Source organism: Ornithodoros turicata, chromosome 9 (genome assembly GCF_037126465.1).
Source record: "Ornithodoros turicata isolate Travis chromosome 9, ASM3712646v1, whole genome shotgun sequence".
Classification (NCBI taxonomy): Eukaryota; Metazoa; Arthropoda; class Arachnida; order Ixodida; family Argasidae; genus Ornithodoros; species Ornithodoros turicata.
In genome coordinates, this window is record NC_088209.1 from 39,825,128 (window position 1) to 39,847,669 (window position 22,542).

The 22,542-nt window shown below is 45.2% G+C and overlaps 3 protein-coding genes across 5 annotated transcripts in view; 2 read left to right on the top strand and 1 right to left on the bottom strand.

Moving 5' to 3' along the window:
• LOC135368904 (cadherin-23-like) overlaps positions 1–2,281 on the bottom strand; it is a 31,112-nt gene extending 28,831 nt beyond the window's left edge. For both annotated transcript variants that reach the window (XM_064602458.1, XM_064602457.1), the window contains exon 1: positions 2,168–2,281. The gene's annotated coding sequence lies outside the window, so the exon portion shown is untranslated. The remainder of the gene's footprint in view (positions 1–2,167) is intronic.
• Positions 2,282–6,897: 4,616 nt separating this feature from the next.
• LOC135368908 (uncharacterized) lies at positions 6,898–15,798 on the top strand. Its single transcript, XM_064602462.1, has 11 exons — positions 6,898–7,041; positions 7,117–7,182; positions 7,938–7,980; positions 9,193–9,344; positions 9,467–9,547; positions 9,908–9,989; positions 11,210–11,249; positions 11,932–11,992; positions 13,059–13,125; positions 13,781–13,811; positions 15,618–15,798. The coding sequence occupies exons 1-11, from the start codon at positions 7,007–7,009 to the stop codon at positions 15,704–15,706; spliced, it is 747 nt and encodes a 248-aa protein (XP_064458532.1). The 5' UTR covers positions 6,898–7,006; the 3' UTR covers positions 15,707–15,798.
• Positions 15,627–22,542, top strand: LOC135368906 (NAD-dependent protein deacetylase sirtuin-1-like). Of its 2 annotated transcripts, none has more exons than XM_064602460.1 (12): positions 15,627–15,715; positions 16,697–16,828; positions 17,158–17,319; positions 17,462–17,709; positions 18,288–18,440; positions 18,503–18,650; positions 18,726–18,805; positions 19,363–19,552; positions 19,640–19,757; positions 20,273–20,436; positions 20,913–20,990; positions 21,054–22,542. In XM_064602460.1, the coding sequence occupies exons 2-12, from the start codon at positions 16,729–16,731 to the stop codon at positions 21,365–21,367; spliced, it is 1,755 nt and encodes a 584-aa protein (XP_064458530.1). In that variant the 5' UTR covers positions 15,627–15,715; positions 16,697–16,728; the 3' UTR covers positions 21,368–22,542. The 2 variants fall into 2 exon arrangements, with proteins under 2 accessions (XP_064458530.1, XP_064458529.1); XM_064602459.1 differs by lacking the exon at positions 15,627–15,715 and adding an exon at positions 16,074–16,248.

The window sequence follows — 22,542 nt, forward strand, 5'->3', positions numbered from 1 at the left end:
ATCTCTCTGTAACAACTATACTGTAGGGCAAGATGTCCCAACGTCCAGAACCTCAGCGGACCAGTAAGAGCAATGTTACATCGCTGCCATGTCATATACCATTCTCATCTACAGCTGGGCGTGAATGCACAGCGTGGTGAGACGCTGTGCTTCGTTCTCAGCTACCCGTCCGCTCACGCAGTTGCTGAAGGTGCTTCGAGCACACGCCACCGTACTCAGCGCTGCTCGTTCATGCAGAACTCTGGCAAAGCTGCTGAAGACGGCGCCGAGGAATGTCCCCAACGTTCGTGCAGCCGTGCCAGAGTCTTCAAGAGCAAGGCGTATCCGTCATCACCAGGCTGCCACCAACTGTCAATACGACCAGCTCCCGTGCACACGTAAATACTGACAGACACAGTGTAAATACTGTAAAATTGTAAAGAAACTGTTCCCATTCGATATGTTCTCGTTCGATATGTCTACACCACCATGTTACCAACTACCCCACATATCTACAGTGCTAGAACGTTTCCCTTGGTTTTCCTCAGACGCTTTTTGACAAATGTCGGCACACAGTTCACTGCGAAGTCTGCCCAGGACGCATATGATACTCCCACCACATAGACTACATAGAAATCCTTGGCACGTCTGGAAGCACGCGCAACGACTATCTTCTCACCTTGCCTGACCTCCGAGAATTTTGCCTGAATTGACCGACTTTTTATGCATATCATAAATGACCTGTAGAGCCTCTCTGACCCGATATATTTTTTTTTTCCCCCCGACACTAGTTTAGTGTCGAAGAAGCACCTTGATGAGGGCGGTCCGAATAGGATGGAGCGACTGTTCGCCATTGAAGAGGCGGTCAACGGTCCCGTCCGCTTTGTGCTTCTTTTTCACTCTCTTTATGATGATGATGATAATGATAACTGCATTGTCCCCGCACTTTCCTCGCATGCATGCATCTAGCGTTGTCGAATAGAAATCGTAATGAAGGAGATATTGCTATGGGACTTAAAGACTTTTTGCTACCTCGTGAGGTTGCTCCCGTGCGCTTTTGCTTTTTCGCTCAGTCTTTTTTTTTTTTTTTTTTTTTTGTCTGAACGTCACGCTTCGGTTGGCAACTTGTTCTCTTTCTTATTGCAAGGGTTGCGGACTCTCTGTAATAAGTTCTCTCTCGTCAAGAACAGTGTGCTGCGCAGACGAACTGGGTCCTATAGCTTGTTCGCGACGTAAAACCGCAAAATGTAGATTTTGTTACGTTACTTTCGTTTTTCTTTTTTTTTTTTTTTGTGACACAGCTGGATATATTATCGTCGAAAAGAGAATTTCAATTTTGCAGAATTGAAAGACGCGCTATTTTACATTATAAGGTATCGAAATAAAATTTTAAGAAAATCCGCCTATATAACAGAGCGCGTCATATGAAGATGACCGAGAAAAACATTAATGCGAAGTGTCGTGGGAAATGCCTCGCTTGCTATACCTCCTGGCGTATAGTTACGTGATTTTTCTTCTACTTCTCAATATTTTTTCTCTCTCTCTCTACGTCCTGAACATCCTGCACGACAAATCCCCCCCCCAAACCGTGCCTAGAATCTTTGTAACGACCGTACACTGAAGCATGCACGCTGCCCGTGAAATCATTACTTTGAGTCGCTCGCTTCCATGCAAAACATATAATGAAGATACAAGTTGTGTGGCGTTAGCTTGAGAGGTTGGCCTGCCGGTGTAACGGGATATTGCTGCTGGGAGATTGTACGTTCTGGGTCGACTTCATGGGGAATTGTGCCGAGTTAGTATTTATGCGCCTCCCAAACTTGAACTGGGCAAGAAATAAGAGTTTCACGCGCGTGAAATGACAAACCCGCAGACATCCCTCTGCCGTGTGTATTGAGCCGAAGCTTACTCATTAAAACGGAGCATAAAACTTTGTGAGAGTATATTTTAAAATCTCCATGAGCGAACGCACGACAAATGAATTTGTACCAGAATAATCGTGAGTTCGTAGAACGCTAAACGTGCGTACTGACTGCGATTTCCTTCTCGCACACGCGCAAGATCATTGTCCGCCTCAACGCCGTCCGGACCAACTGACGTTTGCTCACCCCGCCGATTCAAACTGCAGGGAAACTATCAACATCGGGCGAAAAAAAGTTTTGCCGGGACAAAGTCTCGCTTCACTTACCGAGATTGCGAAGTTACCCGTTGGCAAAGCAAAATCCCTCGGTTCATATTCACGTTGCAGTGTATCCGCAAAAACTGTGCTTGTCCGACGGCAGGACGGACACAACAATGAGGTACGCAGATGAACAAACTCTGGGAGAGGGGAGGGAGGTACACCAGGTGAGCCAACTGAACAGACGTGGCGCGCTCTGGCGGGTGCGGGAGAACTCTCTCACCTGCCGTCGTCTGCAACCTCCGTCCCGGCGCAATTAGTGTGTCCTTTCATGCTTGCAATTGCTTCCGGAATAAGTGTGCTCAAACAGATCATAGCGCATGTTCGTATCTCTCATGTCTCTCGTGAACGAGGGACTGCTAAATGCCTGGAATATAGTTTTTTTCTTCTTCGTCTATTTTAGTTCTTTTTTACAGAAGGAGAAGGGAGGGGTTCTTAGTGGACACTCGCGTACTCGGGATTTTTGAAAGGGGAAGTATGCCGCCTCAATGTTTAAAACGAAAGGGAAACAGCCAGAGAGCAAGAAAAATAGTTGAAACGAGAGGAAATCTCCAGGAAATAACTATTTTGACACACTTTCGCATACGTTCTGACTCATTTCCCATGAAAGTCTCCATACGGGAACTCGCTCGAATGCTCGAATTTTCCGACGTGGTGGATTCCTTTGATAGGCGTAAGAGAGGAACCTCAGCGCCGTTTTTCTCCTGTGCAGTTCTTCTCAATCAACAGGACACGCACACATCTTGACCTCGACAGCTCGGAGCAAAGTTGTTTTTATTTCCAGCCCAGCGGCATGCACCTCTGTCGTCAGTGTCATCGCTGAGGCATCCACTTGCTCACTCACTAGGAACACTTCTCTTGTACGAAGTCATTCAACTGTTCGAAATGATAGTTGCAATGGACAGATTTGCAGACTCAGACACTTTTCAACGCTGGTACTTCACCACCTCACACAAGAATGTACCGTGCAGCTGCTCTGCACTGCGGCTACACTCTTTAAAAAAAGTGTGTACAGTAACTCCTTCTTGGGTGTACACCCTTGCCACATATATGACTCCCTTTGGAGTGTACAATTATTCTCCGGGAGGGAGTTAAGGGGTCTCCTCACTCCCTTCAGGGAGTGGGGAGACTCCTTTTTGAGAGTAATAATTGTACTCTCCAAAGGGGAGTGGTATATGTGGCAAGGAAAAGGAATTAAAGTACACCCTTTTTTTTTAAGAGTGTAGACCTCGAACTCTTCGATTCTAATAGTATGTGATGGGCTTCCAAACATATAAAAATAATAAAAATGCATGAAGCCGATGGGACCTCCTTGTCTCGCCTGACGTAAAATGAGTCAATGGTCACAAAAGAAGAGTACAAGTGACCTGGTGTATATTCGATGAGGGAAGCATAATTCTTTGAGTCGGAGGGAAGAGACAAGACACGAGAGAGACGAGACAAACCGGACAAGAATTATGCAGGGTGTTTCTTTTTAGCTGCAACAAATTTTCATAAAAATGGGAGTTGCCTTAGGACACTTTTACTTTTATAATTGGATTAGTCGACGGGGCTGCTACTAGGAAACAGTATTTTTTTTTCTCAATCAAGGGGCTAATTAACAGAGATATTTTAATCAACTTTTTAATTATTGACTTTAGTCAATATTAATTAATTATTTATTAAAGCCTGATCTCCACATGATGCGCTCGAACCACTGATGAAGCACAAAAGTAATCACAGCTCGCGCTATATACAGACCTAAGTATTTTACTTCCGTCGTCTGCTGTGAATAGCAAGTGATCGGCAAAGGAGCGACAGTGACATCGATATCTCCGCCCTCACTTAACGTCACGGAAAGACGTCACACGCAATTCAGGCAAACCCTTTTCGCGGTATGTCTCACGATCTCCATTTTCTTGTTTTATTTTTTGCTTGCAAGGAGCTTTGTACTGTTTGGGACACGGTTGTCTAAAATCTCCAGCCCGTGGCCGAGCAGTCCCCCTACCGGCCATGTCGTGCACGAAGGAACTATACCAATACCCCCCCGAGGGGAGGCCGCGCTCAACTGCTCTTCCTAGCAGACGACGCCGAGTATGCAATGGTTCAGGTTCAGGTACTCTCTCCTGACAGGTGGCGCTGCATGGCCTTACCTCGGAATCTGTATTGGTATAGTTCCTTCGTGTGCGACATCGCCGATAGGGGACTGCTCGGCCACGGGCTGGAGATTTTAGACTACCGTGTCCCCAACAGTACATCACCGCTACATATCAGCGCTTATCGTACCGGGGAAGGGTGAGAGCCGTGCGCAGCAGAATGAAAGGAGTGATACGGCTATCGACTCCGAACGCATGAAGAAGAAAAGACGTCACTGACGCTCTTTTGCCGACCACTTGCGGTTTACAGTAGACGATAGCGGTCAAATACTTAGGTCCCTAGGGCGCGCTGTGACTACTTTTGTGCTTCATCAGTGCCTCAAGCACATTATGTGGACATGAGGCTGTAATAACGCAATTGCAATGTGCTCCCTAAAGTCAATAATTAAAAAGTCGATTAAAATATCTGTTAATTAGTCTCCTAACTGAGCAAAAAAAAAGTACGGTTTCGTAGTAACAGCCCGACAAAAGTGAAAGCGTCCTAATAAGCAACTCCCCTTTTTATGGAAATTTGTTGCAGATAAAAAGAAACACCCTGTATATCCTTCAATGGTCATTTGGACCTGCACTTGGCCAGAGGCTTCTCTATCCGTAAGCTCACCAGAATTTTGGTTTACACTGGTTCAACGTCCCAACTTCGGTCATTTCTTTAATAATCGAGGAATATAGTCCAAATATTGGGAAGGGATACTAGAGTCGGGAAACTCATATGTCTCCGGAAGCAACACCTTGAAGGAACCAGTTCTTGTTAATAGACCTCTACCCGAGAAACGTCATCATGACGTTGGTAGACAGACTGAGACCGAAACAAATCGGAAGGGGAGGGATGGGTTCCACGAATGGGCACTTGTTCGCCTCTAGCTTCGAGCGTAGTTCAACTCTACCAAATTGGTGGCGCTGGCGAACACTATGACGTCATTTGTTTACAAACAGGGAAAGGTCAATTGATTCACGTACTGTCTGCTATCAGGGGCGGACCCAACATTTTTCTGAGAGGGAGTCCAGCCTTGGTCAGTTAGCCATGGGTCAATTAAATTGGGTAATACACTGGGTCAATTAAACACTATGTGAAGACAGAAATTGAGGAGGGAGTCAGGACAGCCTGACCCCCCCCCCCCTTTTTTTTTTCTAGATCCGTCCTCGCTTGCGACACGCTTCTCTGAAATCAGCACCCCGTGGTTTATCTCATCTCAAATCTCCAGGTGTTGTAAGATCATTTATTTTAAGTAAAAAACGCGTGCAGCGTACGGTTTTTCTTTAAATACAATATTTGAACGATATTTCCGAGAGCAACCAAGGGAATATGGGCTGCAGAACTACTGACAGGGAATTCAAGTCAACCCTGTCGCAAGCAGTACATATCTTTAACCGATGGCTGCGCAACAATTTTTTAAAATTTCAGTTTTCCAAGTGAAATTCCAATTTCCAGCAAAATTCCAAACGAGACTTATTTCAAAAGTTCCAGTTTAAAAATCTTTAGAAAGCAGCCATGATCTTTTTGAAGTGTTTGTCTGAAGCCTTGCTCCTTTTTTGCATTGTTTCTTCTGTTTTTTTTTTTGTTTTTTTTTGTGTGTGTGTGTGTGACAAACCCCTCCTGGCATAGCACACATCGAAGACACACGAAGTTAACCTTTTTTTTTTTTTTCGACCTCTGTCTCCCAAAAAAATGAAAGTGGGTAGCTTTGGGAGCAACGGGTACAATTACTTCCAAAAGTATTTAAGATGTAGACACTACTGAAGTTACTCTAGGTTCCCTACAAATCTGTTGCTACCGTATTTGCAGACCTACTACCGTATTTTCACGTGTATTAGCCGCAGGTTTTTCCCGCAGTGGGGAAAACCTTTAGCGCATAAGCCGCACCTTCAGATAAGCCGCGGCTTGTAACGTCGGCGAGATATCACAATGAAGGCAAGGGAATAAGCACACATACGGTACACAAATTAACCGGAGATTTTTATTTGCACAAATCAAGGAATTCTCAACATTTACAATGCAGTTGTTGGTGGTTACGGGCTTGAAGAGAGGTTACCCAAGACTGACCTTGCTTGGCAGAGGTCGCTGTTCTCTCATCGTAAAGGGTAAAAGCAGGTAAAAGTGGCAATTCACTTGACATTTCAAAACCCGCGCTCGAGTTTTTGTGTATTTCCATTGGGTAGGAGAATACCACGTGATGAGTGAGCGGGTGCGACATCAACGCCGCCCGTGTTCGCTCGCGTAAATTCTCGAAAACAACAATTGTCTAGTGTTGATTGGAGAAAATGTAAATATAGACGAAAAAGGGTATAAGTCACACTATTATTGTTATACGTATCTTCTAGATTTTTTTTATGCGTTTTATTTAGGTAGTAAAATTGGTGGGTACCGTGGATGCTCCCCATGGTGCTCCCAATGCTTCATGCTTCTCTGATTATTTACAAAATTCATGTCCTCGTCCGACTAAGGCAAAATCACCACTTGCACCTGAAAATTCGCTGGACAAGTTGATTTTATGAGCTTCATACTTGCACTGCTTCCACCACGTGACGGTCAGGACGACGACATTCCTTTTTTTGGCTCCTTGGTTTCCGTTTTAGCTTAGCCAATCCAATAGAATCCGACCGAGAGTGCGAGTGTACATCTGTGCGTGGGGTTTCTGCGTGTTCTCCCAGATGGTTATCATCTGACCGCATTTTATGTCAGATATAATTCGCCGCTGCAGAATTAGCTCGTAAAATGATTTTAAAAGATGGCAGAAGCGTTTCCGAAGCGTAAGGCTCCTTTTTTTTCGATTTTGTCTCCAGTTTTGGTAAGGAACGTTACCCAACACGCGGATGTCTTTTCAGTGGAGCCCTCGCAGCTGTTCTTCGTTATCCAGACCCGGACCTTGTCGAGACAGATGCCAGTACGGCGTGAGTATTTTCGACCATTATTTTCAAACTTTCATCCGTACGGTCGTTTCTGCGAATGACTGCCAACGTTACTGGGGACGGGTAATCAAAAAACAGCTTTTGGTGACTCATTGTGGTATTCGTGTCTTGTTGACGATGTTTGTCGTCTGTTAAATTTCGTAGGTAAATGCTCGCTTTCTGTTCACTCGTTGTTAAATGTGTGTGGCGGATACAAAGAGGGCTTGCTTTTTTGTACAGATATCTCGTGGAGGTCGTACTTTGCAAGGTCGTGCGTGGTAGACTCCTTTTTCTATGTCGTGGCACGGGATGTCTCCTTGTCGTCTCAGGGCAACGCGATCGCATGTGTTCTCTAGTCTTGCGTAACACGAGCCCCACGTTCTTACCTCCTTTCCACTCGCGTTTTTTTTTTTGCTCCAGCGGGGTGGTTTTTAAAGGAATCACGCAGGCCGGTACTTATAATATGGAAGCAGATGTTTGTGCAATGTGCACATCACGAACCTTTTAATGCCCGGCAGAGCATGCCACAATGCGTATTTTCCGGAAAAGCTCGTAAAAACTGTAGATGTAAAAACAGTGGACGTGCTGCCCTCGATGCGATGCGTCTGCTATTTTCTCTCTCTCTCCCTCCTTTCTTAAATTAAAATTTGTTCTTCATTCTTTTTTTTTTTTTTTTTTTTCAAATGAGATTGTCCAGTGAAACCTTTATTTCAGGTGTGAGATAGAACCTAACCCTTTTCATTTGTGCTCCCTTATAGGGAACCTGTGAGTACCCCAGGAACCACTTCTTCTTGGGACGAGGTAATTTTTACTTTTGAGTGCCATCTTTTCATGCCTTGGTGTTTCTCTGCGTACGATATTTGTACGATACCCCAGCAACTTTAATTATGTCTCTATTAAGAGTGTCCAAAGTGACATATGGCAGCGTACAAAAACTTAAAACAAGCTCCACCGGACGTATGAACCATTACACGGTCTTGCCTTTTCGAAGCCCTATCCAGAGGTGTGATGTCAGTGAATAAACCCTTGAGTGCAATATAATTAAGGTCTGACTTTTTGGGTTAGACGCCTTTCCTGGATTCGGGACTGAGAAATCGGGCGCCATTTTTAAAATCTGTAATTCGCGGAGAAATCAGTCGCTATTGATGCATTCAGGCGCTATCAGTTTTTCTTTTTTTTTTTTTCGCTCTGTCTCTCTCTGTCCTGTATACAAACTTTCTCTGTACCAAAAACAATTTTCTGTTCATTCATAATTGTGACCTTTATATGTTTAATCAACGAAGTGTGTCCAGCGGCAAGCACTTCGGCTGGAGCTTTGATTAAAGGACTGGCAATTGATGAAAACTGAGTGTTGTGGAGACTTTATTGTCTGGTTTGTCCTTCTACGTTTCGTCGTCCCGTTCTGCTACGTTCTGGGTCTGGTGGAGTTGATTAATTTGCGACTACAGTTGGGGGGGGGGGGGGGGGGCACTTGAGTAAGCTATGTGCTCACACCCAGCGCAAATTTCATCCAGCAGAGTGTCACAGTTTTTTACATTGCCAAGAAAAAAAGAGAACGGTACGTTCACATCTAGTTTTCCCTTTTGACTTCCTCACCTTGGCAGATGTCATCAGGATGAGTGACTGAGATAAAAGCGATCGACGAATGGATTGTTTTGTGGTTTGGCAAATTGATATCGGGGGGGGGGGAATATTTTCTCGAGACGGTTTGCTCGATTGTTTTGCAGAACAGAAACAAGGAGTTTCAAGCAGAGACATCGCAGCAGTAAAAGCACTGGCTAAGAAAAAAAAAATCTATAATGGGCTGCAAATTTTATCGGCAAGTTTTACGCAGTGAGCATGGGCATCATGGGAAAGCATGTGAAAGCATTCGTTTAGCTCTTGCTTGGGTCCAGAATTCTGCCATACGACTAACAAAGGAACCAGTAAATGTCAAAGTATCAGTTACGTTCATTTTTCCTTGCCCACAGAACGCACTATATTTGTTGCACTTCACCGATTCCACTTTTGCAGACGTACAACGCCCATTCCGCAGCACAGGTCCAGAGTGTGGTGGATGCAGTGGACCACTTTCTGTACGAAGATGGCGACCATTCGTCCCTGGACGCTGCGGGCGACCTTTTAGAAGAGTGTCGCTTTTGGAAAACACAATTCGCTCATCTTCGGTACCACCTCCCATCCATCATGATTATGCAGGATTGGATTGGATTGGCTACCAATATTGTTCATACTATGTGCTACTTTGGAGTGAACTTGTCGTTGAGCGGAGTTTCTTGCTTCGTTACAGAATTGTGGGTAGACAAGTGATGCCGTCTGCGACTGCACTCGGCGAAGGACTGTCGGACGATGGGTCTGATGCTGGTAAAAGGTAAATTTCTAACTTTGGTTGGCCTGTCATACAACTTTCAAATCGCAAATTCTCCGCATGTTGTCACCATGCAGTTGAATTGTACAGTGCGAGATGTGTATCCTGTGTGCGAATAATAGCGGGTGGTCTAGTTTGGACATTGCAGAGTTTTATCTGCATCGAAACTCTAAAGCCCGGATCCAGTGACGTGCTACAACTCTTGTTTGAACACGCAATCCAGGAGGGGCATATATTGCCTGTACTCTCCTCAGTTCCAACCCAGTGTTGAACTGTCACCGTAGTTTGTTGAATAACGTAGTTGATTTGGACGCTTGCAGTAATTCCAGGCATTGAACTCGATGTATTGTCATTCTTCCGTAGCGGAGGTAAAAAATACGACTCGGCCGAGGAAGAGATGGTAGAAAAAGTGGTGGAAAAGCTGTGCCAGCTCTTCTGGCCCGAGGTACTGAGGCATGTCCCTCAGAAACGTTGCAAGGCTGCATCTTTTTTTTTTTTTTTCTCATAACTGTTTTATTTTCCTTTTGGTGTGCAGCATCTGTTTTGTGCACCTGAATTGAATTTTTGATGTAGGCGCTTCTTCCGCCGTATGTGTGCATGGCACTCTCGCTTTTATTACGTTCTTTATTTGTGGCATTCATAAGGCACAAGGTGTTTGTTTAACCACACTCTCTCATTCTAATTATTTCTCATAGGTTTTAACTATATAGGTTTCCACGTTTTCAGTGCCTACTGAGAGACGAATTCGGCATATGTTCTTCAGTTCACACTGGCCCTGCAGGTCACTTACCTATTGCCAACAGCTGAATTTGAATTGTGGGACAAACAATAATTGCCTTCGATCATAGGAGAGCGCGTAGTAACTGGGTAGTAACTCGCACACGCAACATGCGACTGTTGTGGTTAAAGCCAAATATGTAGCAGATTTATCGTTGTATATGTTTTGTCTTTACCCAGGCTAAGGAACCCTAGTTGTAATGTAATCCGCTGCCCAGCTGTCACCATCTAATCAGCTGCTGATGTTGTGACTGTCGTATTTTGTTTCGCTTGGCATGTACGGCACAGTTGATAGTTGTCAGAATGTCCTCCAGGCCTGCAAAACTATATATTTTACGTGGTCATAGGAGAAGCAGGTTGGTGAACTGGTTGAACACTGGTGAAGTAATCCTACAAAACTGTTTATAAAGAAATCCATCTGTCGTTTACCGTCTTAACCCCTTTGTCTAGACAAACGGGTTAAGATGGTAAACAACAGATATAGCTGTGCCTTTTGCTACAGTTTTTATTTTAGTATATAAATAGGGCAAGACGTTAAGACATAGAAAATGAAACAGACATGATAGACGGTGGCTAGCATTATTGGCATTAACTTTATTGAGAAACATAACATGTAAATACATGTACGTACATGGAGAGTTGAATGTGTTGTTTTACGCATATGTTGCATTAAGGCTGTCTCATTAATTTATGCCTCGAAGCCTTATTCACATTTTTACAATGCACTAGTTGGCCTCCATTTTGTTCTGTTTCTTTTTTTATTTCCATCTCTTGGAATGATAATGATATAATATGTAGTGATCCATCACATTTTGCCTGTAGTACACCATTTGTTGAAAAAAATGAATTTCTGTATCGTTGTACATTCATATGTCCCATGCTTTCTAGGTAGAACAATGGACCAAGCTGTCTAGAGACAGATCGACCAGTAAGCCACATTTTCTTGAAGTTATTAACAGTGCATGGGACATACAGGGGAATCCCCCTTGGTAGGCAAATGGAGCAGTCGTGGAACCTGCTGGGTAATCTGTAGCACATTTTGGAACACTATGGTAAACAAACATTCATGGAGTATGAATGCTCATCCTGTATCTGTTCATCGAAATTAATCTGTGTTTCCAAATACAACTGCGTGATGCACACACATACCGCATGTAAATTTTAACTCTTCAAAGCACCGTATCTTCAAAGATAGTAAGCATATCCGCTGCTTCAGTAACATGGATGTTAGTAGGCCATATAAGTTTGTCGAATTGACGATTTTTATTTAGAATTTGAGGCTCAATTTTCCTCAAATCATAAAGCGGAGGATGTTGACAGTGATGTCCGAACACTGAATCAACTATTGGGACAAATAACGAAAGTTAAGACTCACCAGTGCCTAAGTTGCAAAGATTTCCAAGAACGGCAGTTGACAAAAGATCCCAGTAGCAGGTATCGAAGCCACACCGTGCGAAATTTCACTGCCAATACATGCGGCAACGTTGGAGGAGAAGAAAAACTGAAGTGTGTACCCTGTATAGATAGCTCAAGTTTCTTTCTATTTTCTGTCGTCTGTTTTGTGTGGCAACCCTGGACGAGTGAATGACACGTGGTTACACATCTTGTAGGTTGCCCGAGACGCGGCATGCAAACCGGTCCGGCTGCGCTGCTTTCCAAACATCGGCCACGGTAAGGTGCTCAACTTTGCTTCCGTATCTGTATACAAACTGCTGATAGTGTCTGACTTTTCGGGGTTAAACGAGACTATTTCCTCCTGAACCAGTTTGGGACAAATTCTGGTTAGACCCGATTTCTCCCCGAATTCGAACCGTATATCGCGTTGTATCATTTGCAACTATTTGGCGACTATAGACCTCTATTTGCTAAGAAATGATGTCAGATGATACGACAGCATCGTCATCTTGTTAGACTGGAACTCCTGTATGTAGTAAAAAATCAATAAGCTCGAACTCCTGTATGTAGTAAAATATCAATAAGTGGCAAGAAAGCCACATTAGAATACAGCATTTGATGTTCTAAGAATTTTTGTAATTTCTTGCGCATTTTTAGTTGTATGTCCTTGTCCTGGTAAATTTCAAGGTGCCTGAGCACCACAGTGCCTGCAGAGTTGTAATTCAAAACAACTTTATTTTATGACTGTGATTTGGGAGCGTCTTCACCAAGGGCGATTTGCAATTCATATAATTCAATTCAAATTGAAATTGAAATCTAATTGATTTGCAATGTCTAAACCCGGTACTTCAGACACACAATGGTGAGGTGCTGTTCCTGTGGAACAACTCATTGCGATTCTGGCAGCTTCAATGTTGTGCGTCATGTTGCCGTCTGGAGAGCAGCTTTCCCCCCACTTTTCAAAGCACTGCCAATTTGATTGTTTTCGCTACTGGGTTCGTACATTTCGCATTATAATTCTGCACTTTTGAAATTTGCTTTGCACTTCAAAATTTACCAGCGTTGAATGTCCTTCAGAGCTTTAGGTGTGGGTAACATAGTGCTCCACCTGCGTTGAGTGTTTGCGCTACCTCGTAGTTCCGTGCAGCTATCCCACCTGCACGATTCATTCCGCTATGTGCGGTCATCACGGCTGGTGCGTCACGTGGTGAAAGTTGCCCAACAAAATTCAGTTTCAGCCCACAATGCCCACAATGATTCTAGGTACCCCGACCTCTCGTCACCCGTGCATTACCTCTTACTCATATGTGTTCCTTTTCTTTCTACCTGAACCCCAATCTAGTATGGCGTGCAGCAAGTTGACAAGCAGGACTGATTCCCGAAGTGGAACGTCTTCTTCGTCTTGCCAGGTAAGCAGAAGGTACCATTGATTCACGCATCTTCGGGGCATAAAGAAACAGTTTTCAAAGGTTTTCAACAGTTTTTCAGTCAACTCGTGTTTCTGCTAGAGTGGGATGGCGCTATATTTGTCTTGTTCTTTGAGGTATAAGAGCCATTGAGAAAAAGTCAGATGTTTCTAATTCGTAGCCTAATAGACGTACCACAATTGTGTTCGGACTGGTTACTCTGTGGCAGATCTTGTCACTCTGTAACAGAATGGGGGGCACACTCTCGATGGGATTCACCAGTAATACAACGCAACACGAAACATGTTGCAAGCCAGCATTGCTGTATTGAATTAAAGGGGCACTAAAATGCAAAAACAACTCTCTCTCTCAAATGAAAGTCCATGTTTCACTTAGTATAATACAAGCAAAATTAACGTAGCGTGGAACGTGATTTGAAGTCAAATTGTTTTTGCATTTTAGTGCCCCTTTAAGATTGCACGCGCCATCAAGTTTTCCCATATATGTACCTTGATTGAAAAATACTGTTTGCACACTGTGTAGGAATTTGGCCATGTATTACTCAGCCACCAATTTTTCCTTCCAAGTTGTTAGAGAATGTTGTTGCGAATGAAGTGTTACGGAGCAACCCTCTTGATAGGTGGCGCTTCTCTTGCAGGGGAAAGGCTCCAGGCTCCCTCCCATTGGTTGTGAGTTCCCTTCTTGTCTTCACTATCTTTGGAGCAGCCTCCCTGATGTAATAATTATCCCATAGCAGGACAGACCACGACACACTAGATTATGAGAGAACTGATGTTCTGAGGCTGGAACAACATAGAAGGGACAAATACATACAAAGCCTCAACTAGATTATAATAACAACCGTGTCATAGGCGCCCCTGCCCAGCGCCGCATTTGGAAGCTAAAGGTGGCGCTACCCAATGGCCCAGTTGTTGCTTCCTCAATTTCTGCAATACTTTGTACTTTAGCTTGCCTAAGTATTTCTTGTACAAGCGGTGGATGTCCCACGTAAGATATTTCGTTCTAAAGTTGATTATCATCATTCTACGCGTTTTCATAGGAGCTGTTGCTGTCGTCTGCTACGGTAGTCGTACGTCCGCTTTCCTCAATTTCTGCGATACTTTGTACTTTAGCTTGCCTAAGTACTTTTTGTACAAGCGGTGGATGTCCAACGTAAGATATTTCGTCTTAAAGTTGATTACCGTCATCATTCTACGCGTTTTCATAGGAGCTGTTGCTGTCGTCTGCTACGGTAGTCGTACGTCCGCTTTCCTCAATTTCTGCAATACTTTGTACTTTAGCTTGCCTAAGTATTTCTTGTACAAGCGGTGGATGTCCCACGTAAGATATTTCGTTCTAAAGTTGATTATCATCATCATTCTACGCGTTTTCATAGGAGCTGTTGCTGTCGTCTGCTACGGTAGTCGTACGTCCGCTTTCCTCAATTTCTGCGATACTTTGTACTTTAGCTTGCCTAAGTACTTTTTGTACAAGCGGTGGATGTCCAACGTAAGATATTTCATCCTAAAGTTGATTACCGTCATCATTCTACGCGTTTTCATAGGAGCTGTTGCTGTCGTCTGCTACGGTAGTCGTACGTCCGCTTTCCTCAATTTCTGCAATACTTTGTACTTTAGCTTGCCTAAGTATTTCTTGTACAAGCGGTGGATGTCCCACGTAAGATATTTCGTTCTAAAGTTGATTACCGTCATCATTCTACGCGTTTTCATAGGAGCTGTTGCTGTCGTCTGCTACGGTAGTCATACGTCGACTTCTGCGCTTTCAAAACTCAAATTTCCATTGTCCAATCATGATGTGGATATCGCGGGCCGATGAGTGGCGCCCCTAGCGGATCGTGAGGACGGGCTCCTCATAGGGTTTGCCGATTTTGACACGGTCGTTATCATCTAGTAGGTCATGGGGGATGTACTAACCGCTGCATGACTTGTCCAAGACTTGTTCGGAGCTTCCCCAGCTCAAAGTAAAGGCTTCTGTAAACATGTGCAACAGATACGCATTGCTGTTGAGGCAACCAAATCATTACAGGGTGCACCGAGTCCCTGCTGCAGTCTCCAAAAACTTTAGAAGCGCTTTTAGGGCAGAGCGTTGGGTGGGCTGGAGTTGGACCAAGTAACTTTGACATAGGGAGAGGGCGAGGGTCCAGCTGATTTAGGGTCCAATATAGAAAGTGTGTTGGTAAAGCAAGATCTGAAAGGTTGATATTGTGGGCAATGAAGAACGACAAGAAGAATGGGAAAAAGAAAGCCGTTCTCAACTTTTGTCTTAACTTGTTCATCTCAAGTACACCCTTGGTCATTCTTATCAGCAATGGCATACCTGTGTAAGCAGGGACTCGGACACAGGGACCCTGATCTGCTCTACTTGAGGACTGCTGTTGCTATTTTAAAACCTTAGTTCCTCAGATGGGCATCTCGTCTGTTATCTTTATGACTTGTATCGTGCTAATATATGATTACAGTTCCGCTTAATTCCAGACGCCAATGGCCAGATCCGCCTGGACGGACTCCCATTGAGCATTGCGCCTGCGCCACGAACAAAGAAGAATGGGACGGCTAGTTCGTGATCACAGAGTGTAAGTCGTGGTTGAGGTTGCGGTGCGTTCTTTATCCGCAAGAAAAAGTCTGAAAAAGTGAAATTAAAGGATTTGTAAATATGCATGTTCTCTTTCTTTTTGCGAAATGTCTTTCACCAAGCTGTATGCATTATATCGCTTCTGTTTTCTCGGAATCATCCTATGATGAATGTGCTCCTCGCGCTATTAAAATATCGTGTTCATTATCTCGATGCAGCGCGAATTAAATATTGGTAGCCTGCCCATCGCGGGTCGCGCGTGAGAAAACGAAACTCGACGCGCAATCTCGCGATATCTCCCCCTCCCCGAAGACGTCACGCGATGACGTTGATTTAGAATTGGTGCATGCGCAGAGACGTTCAATACGTTCGCTAAGATGGCGGATCAGAGGCAGCCTTTGTGTGCGGCACCTGCTTATAAGCGTCCCCGTCTGGAAAATGACTGCAATGTGCTTGGATTGAGTATGCCAAACGGCGTAGCAGATGTGCCGGAGGGATTTAACGGTACTCTTTGCAAGATCCAGGCCCCAAATGGTAAGATTGAAGCGTTTCAAACCGTTCCTCCCCGTCTGATAATGTGCCACCTGGGCCTTCGTCGCATTGGGCTGCCTTGAACGTTTGGCGATCGCTGATTGGTCGACGGCCGAGAGCTAAGCCTAACATGGTCTTCCTGGTACAATCGGGGGAATGGCCGATCTTTGCCCTCTTGCACGTCTTCCTATCCGTCTCTATTTTTTCACAATCGATAATTTTTGATTTTATTGATCATATTTTTTGCGCTCTGTCTGGTGGAATTTAGTTCGAATCTTCTTAGTTTCGGTGGCGGGAAGCAATGTCACGTTGGTTTGTTTACATCGGGGCGGCTGTGGGCAATCAGCTGATGGGCTGACTTTTTAGCGTGCAGTGTAGAGGCGCCCAACGTGTTCGGCGCGGCTTTGCCTTCTCCCGTGCGAATGTCAACCTGCGTACGGTTCGTTTTCAGACGTAACGGCGTCTAGTGATCCCAACTCGGAGATGTGCAACGGGGATTCGGGCTTTCACGAACTGGCATCGACGAACGGCACGGATCTCATGAGCTCTGACGGATCTCCGGTTGAACACGGAGGCATGTCAGGTAAGCGGTGGCACCTTCTGAATCTAAATAAAGAAAAATGTGATCCTCACAAAATTGTAGTCGTTGCTGGACTTCTGCAAAAAAAAAAAAAGTACTACTGGACAATTTGCACTATAGTGTCATTTGGAAAGGAGAACTGCAAACTCTACGCTATAACCTGCATTTTTAAGCATCGGTTGCGAACCGTGTCCGTGAATCTGAGTTTCTTTTTGTGTCTATAGCTCAAAGTAATTTTCTGTTCAAAGTGTTTTCTGTACGCTTCTTGGGTGGGTATCGTTGCTTGGATCTTCAGTTGAAGAGCAGTATGTGCATCAACTTGTGTCTCGCAGTGGGCGTCGAGAATTCAGGACCCATATTCCTGGGCACCCTGACGTCTTCCGAGGAGCCGAAGGAAGAGGAACCCAAAGACACGGATGAAGTTGCCTCAACCATCAGCAACCTTTCTGGGCTGAGCGACTCCTCGGACACCGATTGGAAGTCCACCAGTGAAGGTGCGTATTTGCTCGAAAAAATCTCAATTCTCTACATTCAAGAGCCATACCAGCCGCGCTTCCTTTGGCCGCCACTAGGAGGCAGGACTTAACACGCTTAAAGCGTTCCACAGCACGATGAGCAAAACTTTATTGCTTTCAGGTCCCATGGGTTGGGTGCAACGGCAGATGAGCACAGGAGCAGACCCTCGGGTTCTGCTGCAGCACCTACTGCCTGGTGCTGTGGTGCCGGCCAACATGGACCAGCTCACCCTGTGGAAGGTGCTTGTGAGTGTCATCAGAGAGGAAGAGCCTCCGCGGCGCACCAAGCTGCCCCACATTAACACCATCGAGGACGTTGTTGGCCTGCTGAAGCGTTGCCGCAAGGTGGTGGTGCTCACTGGAGCTGGGGTGAGTCTTGTCTTATTACGAAAGAATTGTGCAAAATGATTGGTTCCCGACATAATCTTCTATTAACGAGGCACGCATTGAAAAAGCATTTAACCATACTTAGACCCTGAAGTTTTCGGGTTTTATTTTTTTCCAAATTCGGGGGGTAAAATTCAGGTCAATCACTTGATGTCGAGGATTCATGCAAATTCGGGAGGAAAAATTACCATCAGACTGAATTTGGGGATAAATCGGGCTCTATTGTCGAACAAACGTTCGTTGTACAGCCTATCCAGAGTATCAGGCGTTGAGGTCAACCGTGTATGTTGGAAAAAATTAGTATGTCATTGCCGTGAGGTGGCTAGCTTCGGTGCAGTTTTGCGGGTAGAAATCGGGTTTAACCCTAAACCTGTGAACCTCGATTCGGGATGCAAATTCGGGGGAAAATCGGGTTTAACCCTAAAACTTCAGGGTCTAACCATACTCGAGTGAATACAGCAGGAATTCTGTGACGTTCGCTTTTATTTATTTATTCATTTATTTTTCACACGCATGTAGCAAACCCAAAGTAATCAAAAATTGGGTGCGGTTGCTTTCAGGTGTCGGTGTCGTGCGGCATACCCGACTTCCGTTCCCGCAACGGCATCTACGCCCGACTCAGCAAGGACTTTCCGGCGCTGCCCGATCCGCAGGCCATGTTCGACATCCACTACTTCCGCAAGGACCCTAGACCCTTCTTCAAGTTTGCCAAGGTACTCTCGCCCCCGCGCCTTATTTTTCCGCGCACTAAAAGCGGTTGGCCTCTCCCCTTCAGGAAATCTATCCGGGCCAGTTCACGCCGTCACCCAGTCATCGATTCATCAAGCTGCTGGAGGACAACGGGCAACTGCTTCGAAACTACACCCAGAACATCGACACGTTGGAGCAGACGTGCGGGATTCAAAATGTCATCACCTGCCATGGTATGTCAGTCGTTCTACCGTAAAAAACAAAACAAAAAAAAATGGCATGTGATGTTCCTTTTTCGGGTTTTACAGGGTCTTTCGCAACTGCGTCTTGCACCAGGTGTAGACATAAAGTGGATTCGGAAACTATTAAGGATGACATATTCTCACAGGTGAGTTCATAAAATCCAATCACAAAGCATCGAACTTGCTTTGTGGGAATGTCCTTTAAATGGAACAGTTGTAGTCTCGCTCATTTAGAAGGTTATAGATAGGGCCTGACTTTTTCGGTTTTTTTATTTTTGGCCAGATTCGGGGGGTAAATATCGGGTGATATTTTTCATTCGAAAATTCGGGTGCATTCGGGTTAAATCCCGTTGCGGCATATTCTGTCGTCAGGAATTCGGGTGTATTCGGGTGATTTTTTTTTTTTTTTAAATAAAAATTTGTCTTAACATGGAACTAATGTTTAGCAATGTTATCAAACTTTATTTTAATGCACGCTTACGAGCGTGCACACGCGACCCGGATGTTTTCGGGTAGATTCGGGTTAAACCCGAATTTTACAGATTTCGTTCGGGGGAGGGGGAGGGGCGTAAATGTCGGGCGGATACGGGTTTAACCCTAAAAAGTCGGGCCCTAATTATAGATTGTAACGGCACTATGTATGAGGTCAGCAAAGCATTGTGCACATCGAAAATGTTGGAGATGCATGAACGTCGTGTTGCAGAGGATACCGGCGTGTCCGATGTGCCCCCAAGATTGTCCCGAGATGGCAGTCATGAAGCCAGACATTGTGTTCTTTGGTGAGGGCCTCTCCGAAGAGTTCCACCAGAGCTTGGCTCGGGACAAATCTGAGTGTGACCTCCTCATCGTGATGGGATCCTCTCTCAAAGTGCGGCCTGTGGCACTTATACCAAGTAAGTGCGCCATTGCACTTGCCACGAGAGTGCCATCGCTGCTTGTAAATGCCCGCTGTTTTGCCTGATCAACGTCTCCGCTTTCAGGTTCTGTTCCGCCGGACATACCGCAGATACTGATCAACCGTGAGCCGTTGAAGCACGTCACCTTTGACGTGGAGCTTCTCGGTGATTGCGATGTCATCATCAGAGAACTTTGCAATCGGTACTTTCTCTCTCTTTCTGGTATTACGGTAGCAAACTTTATTTTCCAGATGTGGCGGTGACTGGAAAAAAAAGTCATTACTAAATTAAACTTTATTTCACTTCAGCTGCACTAAAGAAATGCGTACAGTAAAACCTCGTTAATTGAGATCTCAGACGAGTTATCCGAATGTCGAAATGGTGAAAGGACAACAAAAGTGCCAGTTACATCTGCCTATGTGAACGCGGGTTTATTTAGAGAAAAACTGCCAAGGATTCCAATTACGAAAGCGTTTTAGTCCTTCGGGCTTGGATCCGAAAAATGGTGCTAAAAATTTATTAATCTTACGGGGAAGGTCATGGTTCCCGTATTCAATGAGTACTATCCCCGTATCGAATGGGTCAGCGTAATTGGTACGCGAAAAATCGGTCGGCTGCTGTAGAGGCACACTCCGTTTGCAAAGGCTTCCTCCTGCCTTACTTCCCGGCAGTGTGTGGCACAGTGGGACCTAATGCAAGGAATTACCTGCATTACAGCTTAGGATGGAACCTGCTCGGCGAAGAGGCAACACAGCCCCTCGTGGAGCTGTCGGGCATGCCGCTGCGACTACCCACGCCGGAGCCGGACGGAGTGTCCAACATGGACACACTGGACTCTGAAGGGAGTGGGCAGAGGTCAACCCTCACATCCCCTTCTTTAGGTGAGCATTCGTCGTCCTCATCTTCAGCCGGGGAAAATGAGTGTGGCTCATCAAGCGCTGCACCATCCGGGCCTCTTTGGGGGGGGGGGATTGTCATAAAAATGTGGTGGAGGAGTCGAGAAAAAAGATCTTGACATGCTGCAAAAGTGCACAGCGCACAGTGGGCCGTTTGGCATACAGGGCACTTAGGCAGACCATCGGTATTGATTTTACACATTTTATTTCGCTTGTATATCGCGTATAACTTCATTATCTTGTTCCTCAAATACGATCGTCAACTGATATCTCGGCCCAACATTGGCCCAAGTTACACAGAAATCAGTTTTTTTTTTTTTTCTCGCGTCAAAGGCTAGAGGGTCATTGACGTAAATGTTCGTGTAGCTTAACAATACCTCCCAGTTCTTTTGTTTTTCTTTTTTCATCGTGTTTTGCCATTAAATTTAAGTTCATTCTAAATTTAATTGGTGAACCAACAGACCCCAGTGAGCAGAGGTCAGAAAAACAAAAGGACGGACTGTGGAAACCCCGGGCAAGCATCGCGTCACGGCTACCAGGTGAGTCGCATCTCTGACGGCCCGACGGTCCGTTTTGACACCCCCCCTCTACATTCATTACAGTCGGTCACTACCTGTACACCACGCCTTCGACCTACGTCTTTTCCGGGGCCGAGGTGTACTCCGACGACTCTGACAGCGCGTCGGAAGAGTCGGACACGGATTCCCTGCGATCCTCCCTGTCGGACGAAGAGGAGGAGGTCGACGTTCCGGAAGACGCGGCGGCCCCGAACGCCCCCGGGGACTCTCCCCCTTTCTCTCAGGGGAACACGATGGATTGTGAGGTGGGTGCGTCGGAGGAGGCCACGGCCGTCAAGGACGAAGCCCGCAGCAAGTGTAGCTCGGAAGAGACTCTACGACCTGTCAGCTGTTCCTGAGTTTAGGGTGTTCTGCGCCGTATTTATTATACTTTTTCCTATTACTTTTTTTTTTTTTTTAAGTGACTCTCTACCACCACCCCTCTCCTCCCATCTCGCGAGCCGTACGTGGGGCACCTTTTTTTTTTTAAACCATTGTCAACGAAAAAAAAAAAAAACTTGGCGAACGTATGCAAGGTGCAGCACATCTCGGCTCGCGCACCTCACCCAGCTGTACATAATGGTGCGATCCAAATTTGTCCTTTCATTTGTGGCGGCGGACGGAGTTTTTACGGTGTAAATAGCGAACGCAACGGGGTGAAGGCAGACAACCCTGTGCGCTCGAGCGACGCTTTCTTTTCCAGCCATCGGGCGAGCTACTTATCATTGTTGTGCCGGTGGTTTTCTTTTTTTTTTTTTTTTTTGTAAGCTTAGGATCTCTGGGTGCCATCATCATATTCTCTCCTTGTCTCTCTCTCTCTCTATCTCTCTTCTGTACATAAAGTCGTTTCATCTCTTTTGTTTTGTGTATAGCTTTATTTGAATGTCGTGGCACTTTTTCTCGTTTCAAAACGTACGCTCTTCACCGAGAGCGCGTAACTCCGCCAAACTCGCAAGACGCGTCGACACGGAATTTGCTCCAGTGTGGACGTGACACAGTGTTGGTCGAGCAGCAATAAAATAATCCCTGCCGCGGGACCACATTTTCCTCACCTACCCTTTGCAGACTCAGACTTGCTGTGTCGAACAGGGCTGTGTGCAATGGCAGCAACCGTCGAGGGGGGGTTAGTCCCCCTTCGTGCTGCAACTACCCGTGATGGAGGGTGAAGTTTATGTATCGTGTAAATATATATATATATATATACATATTATTACCCTATGAAATGATCAAAGGTCATAACGTTTTGCACTCCATGAAAGCTAGTGTGTGGTGGTGTAGCATATATCTAAGAAAAATTGTCTCCCTACCTGTTGAGCCTTCCTGTACATAGCGTTTCTTCTTTCTTGTTTTTTTTTTTTTTCAACCGACTGCAAGGTGTGTGTCGTGTTGTACAAAGTCTACCCCCCCCATTTCCTTATTTATTATGAGAGTTCTTGTGAAGAAGGTGTTCAAAGGTAGAATAGGCTCAGTTGAGTGTCTTTGCTTGTTGTGTACCCTGTGGTTTTATGTAAAATACACCGCTGTTATCTTTCTA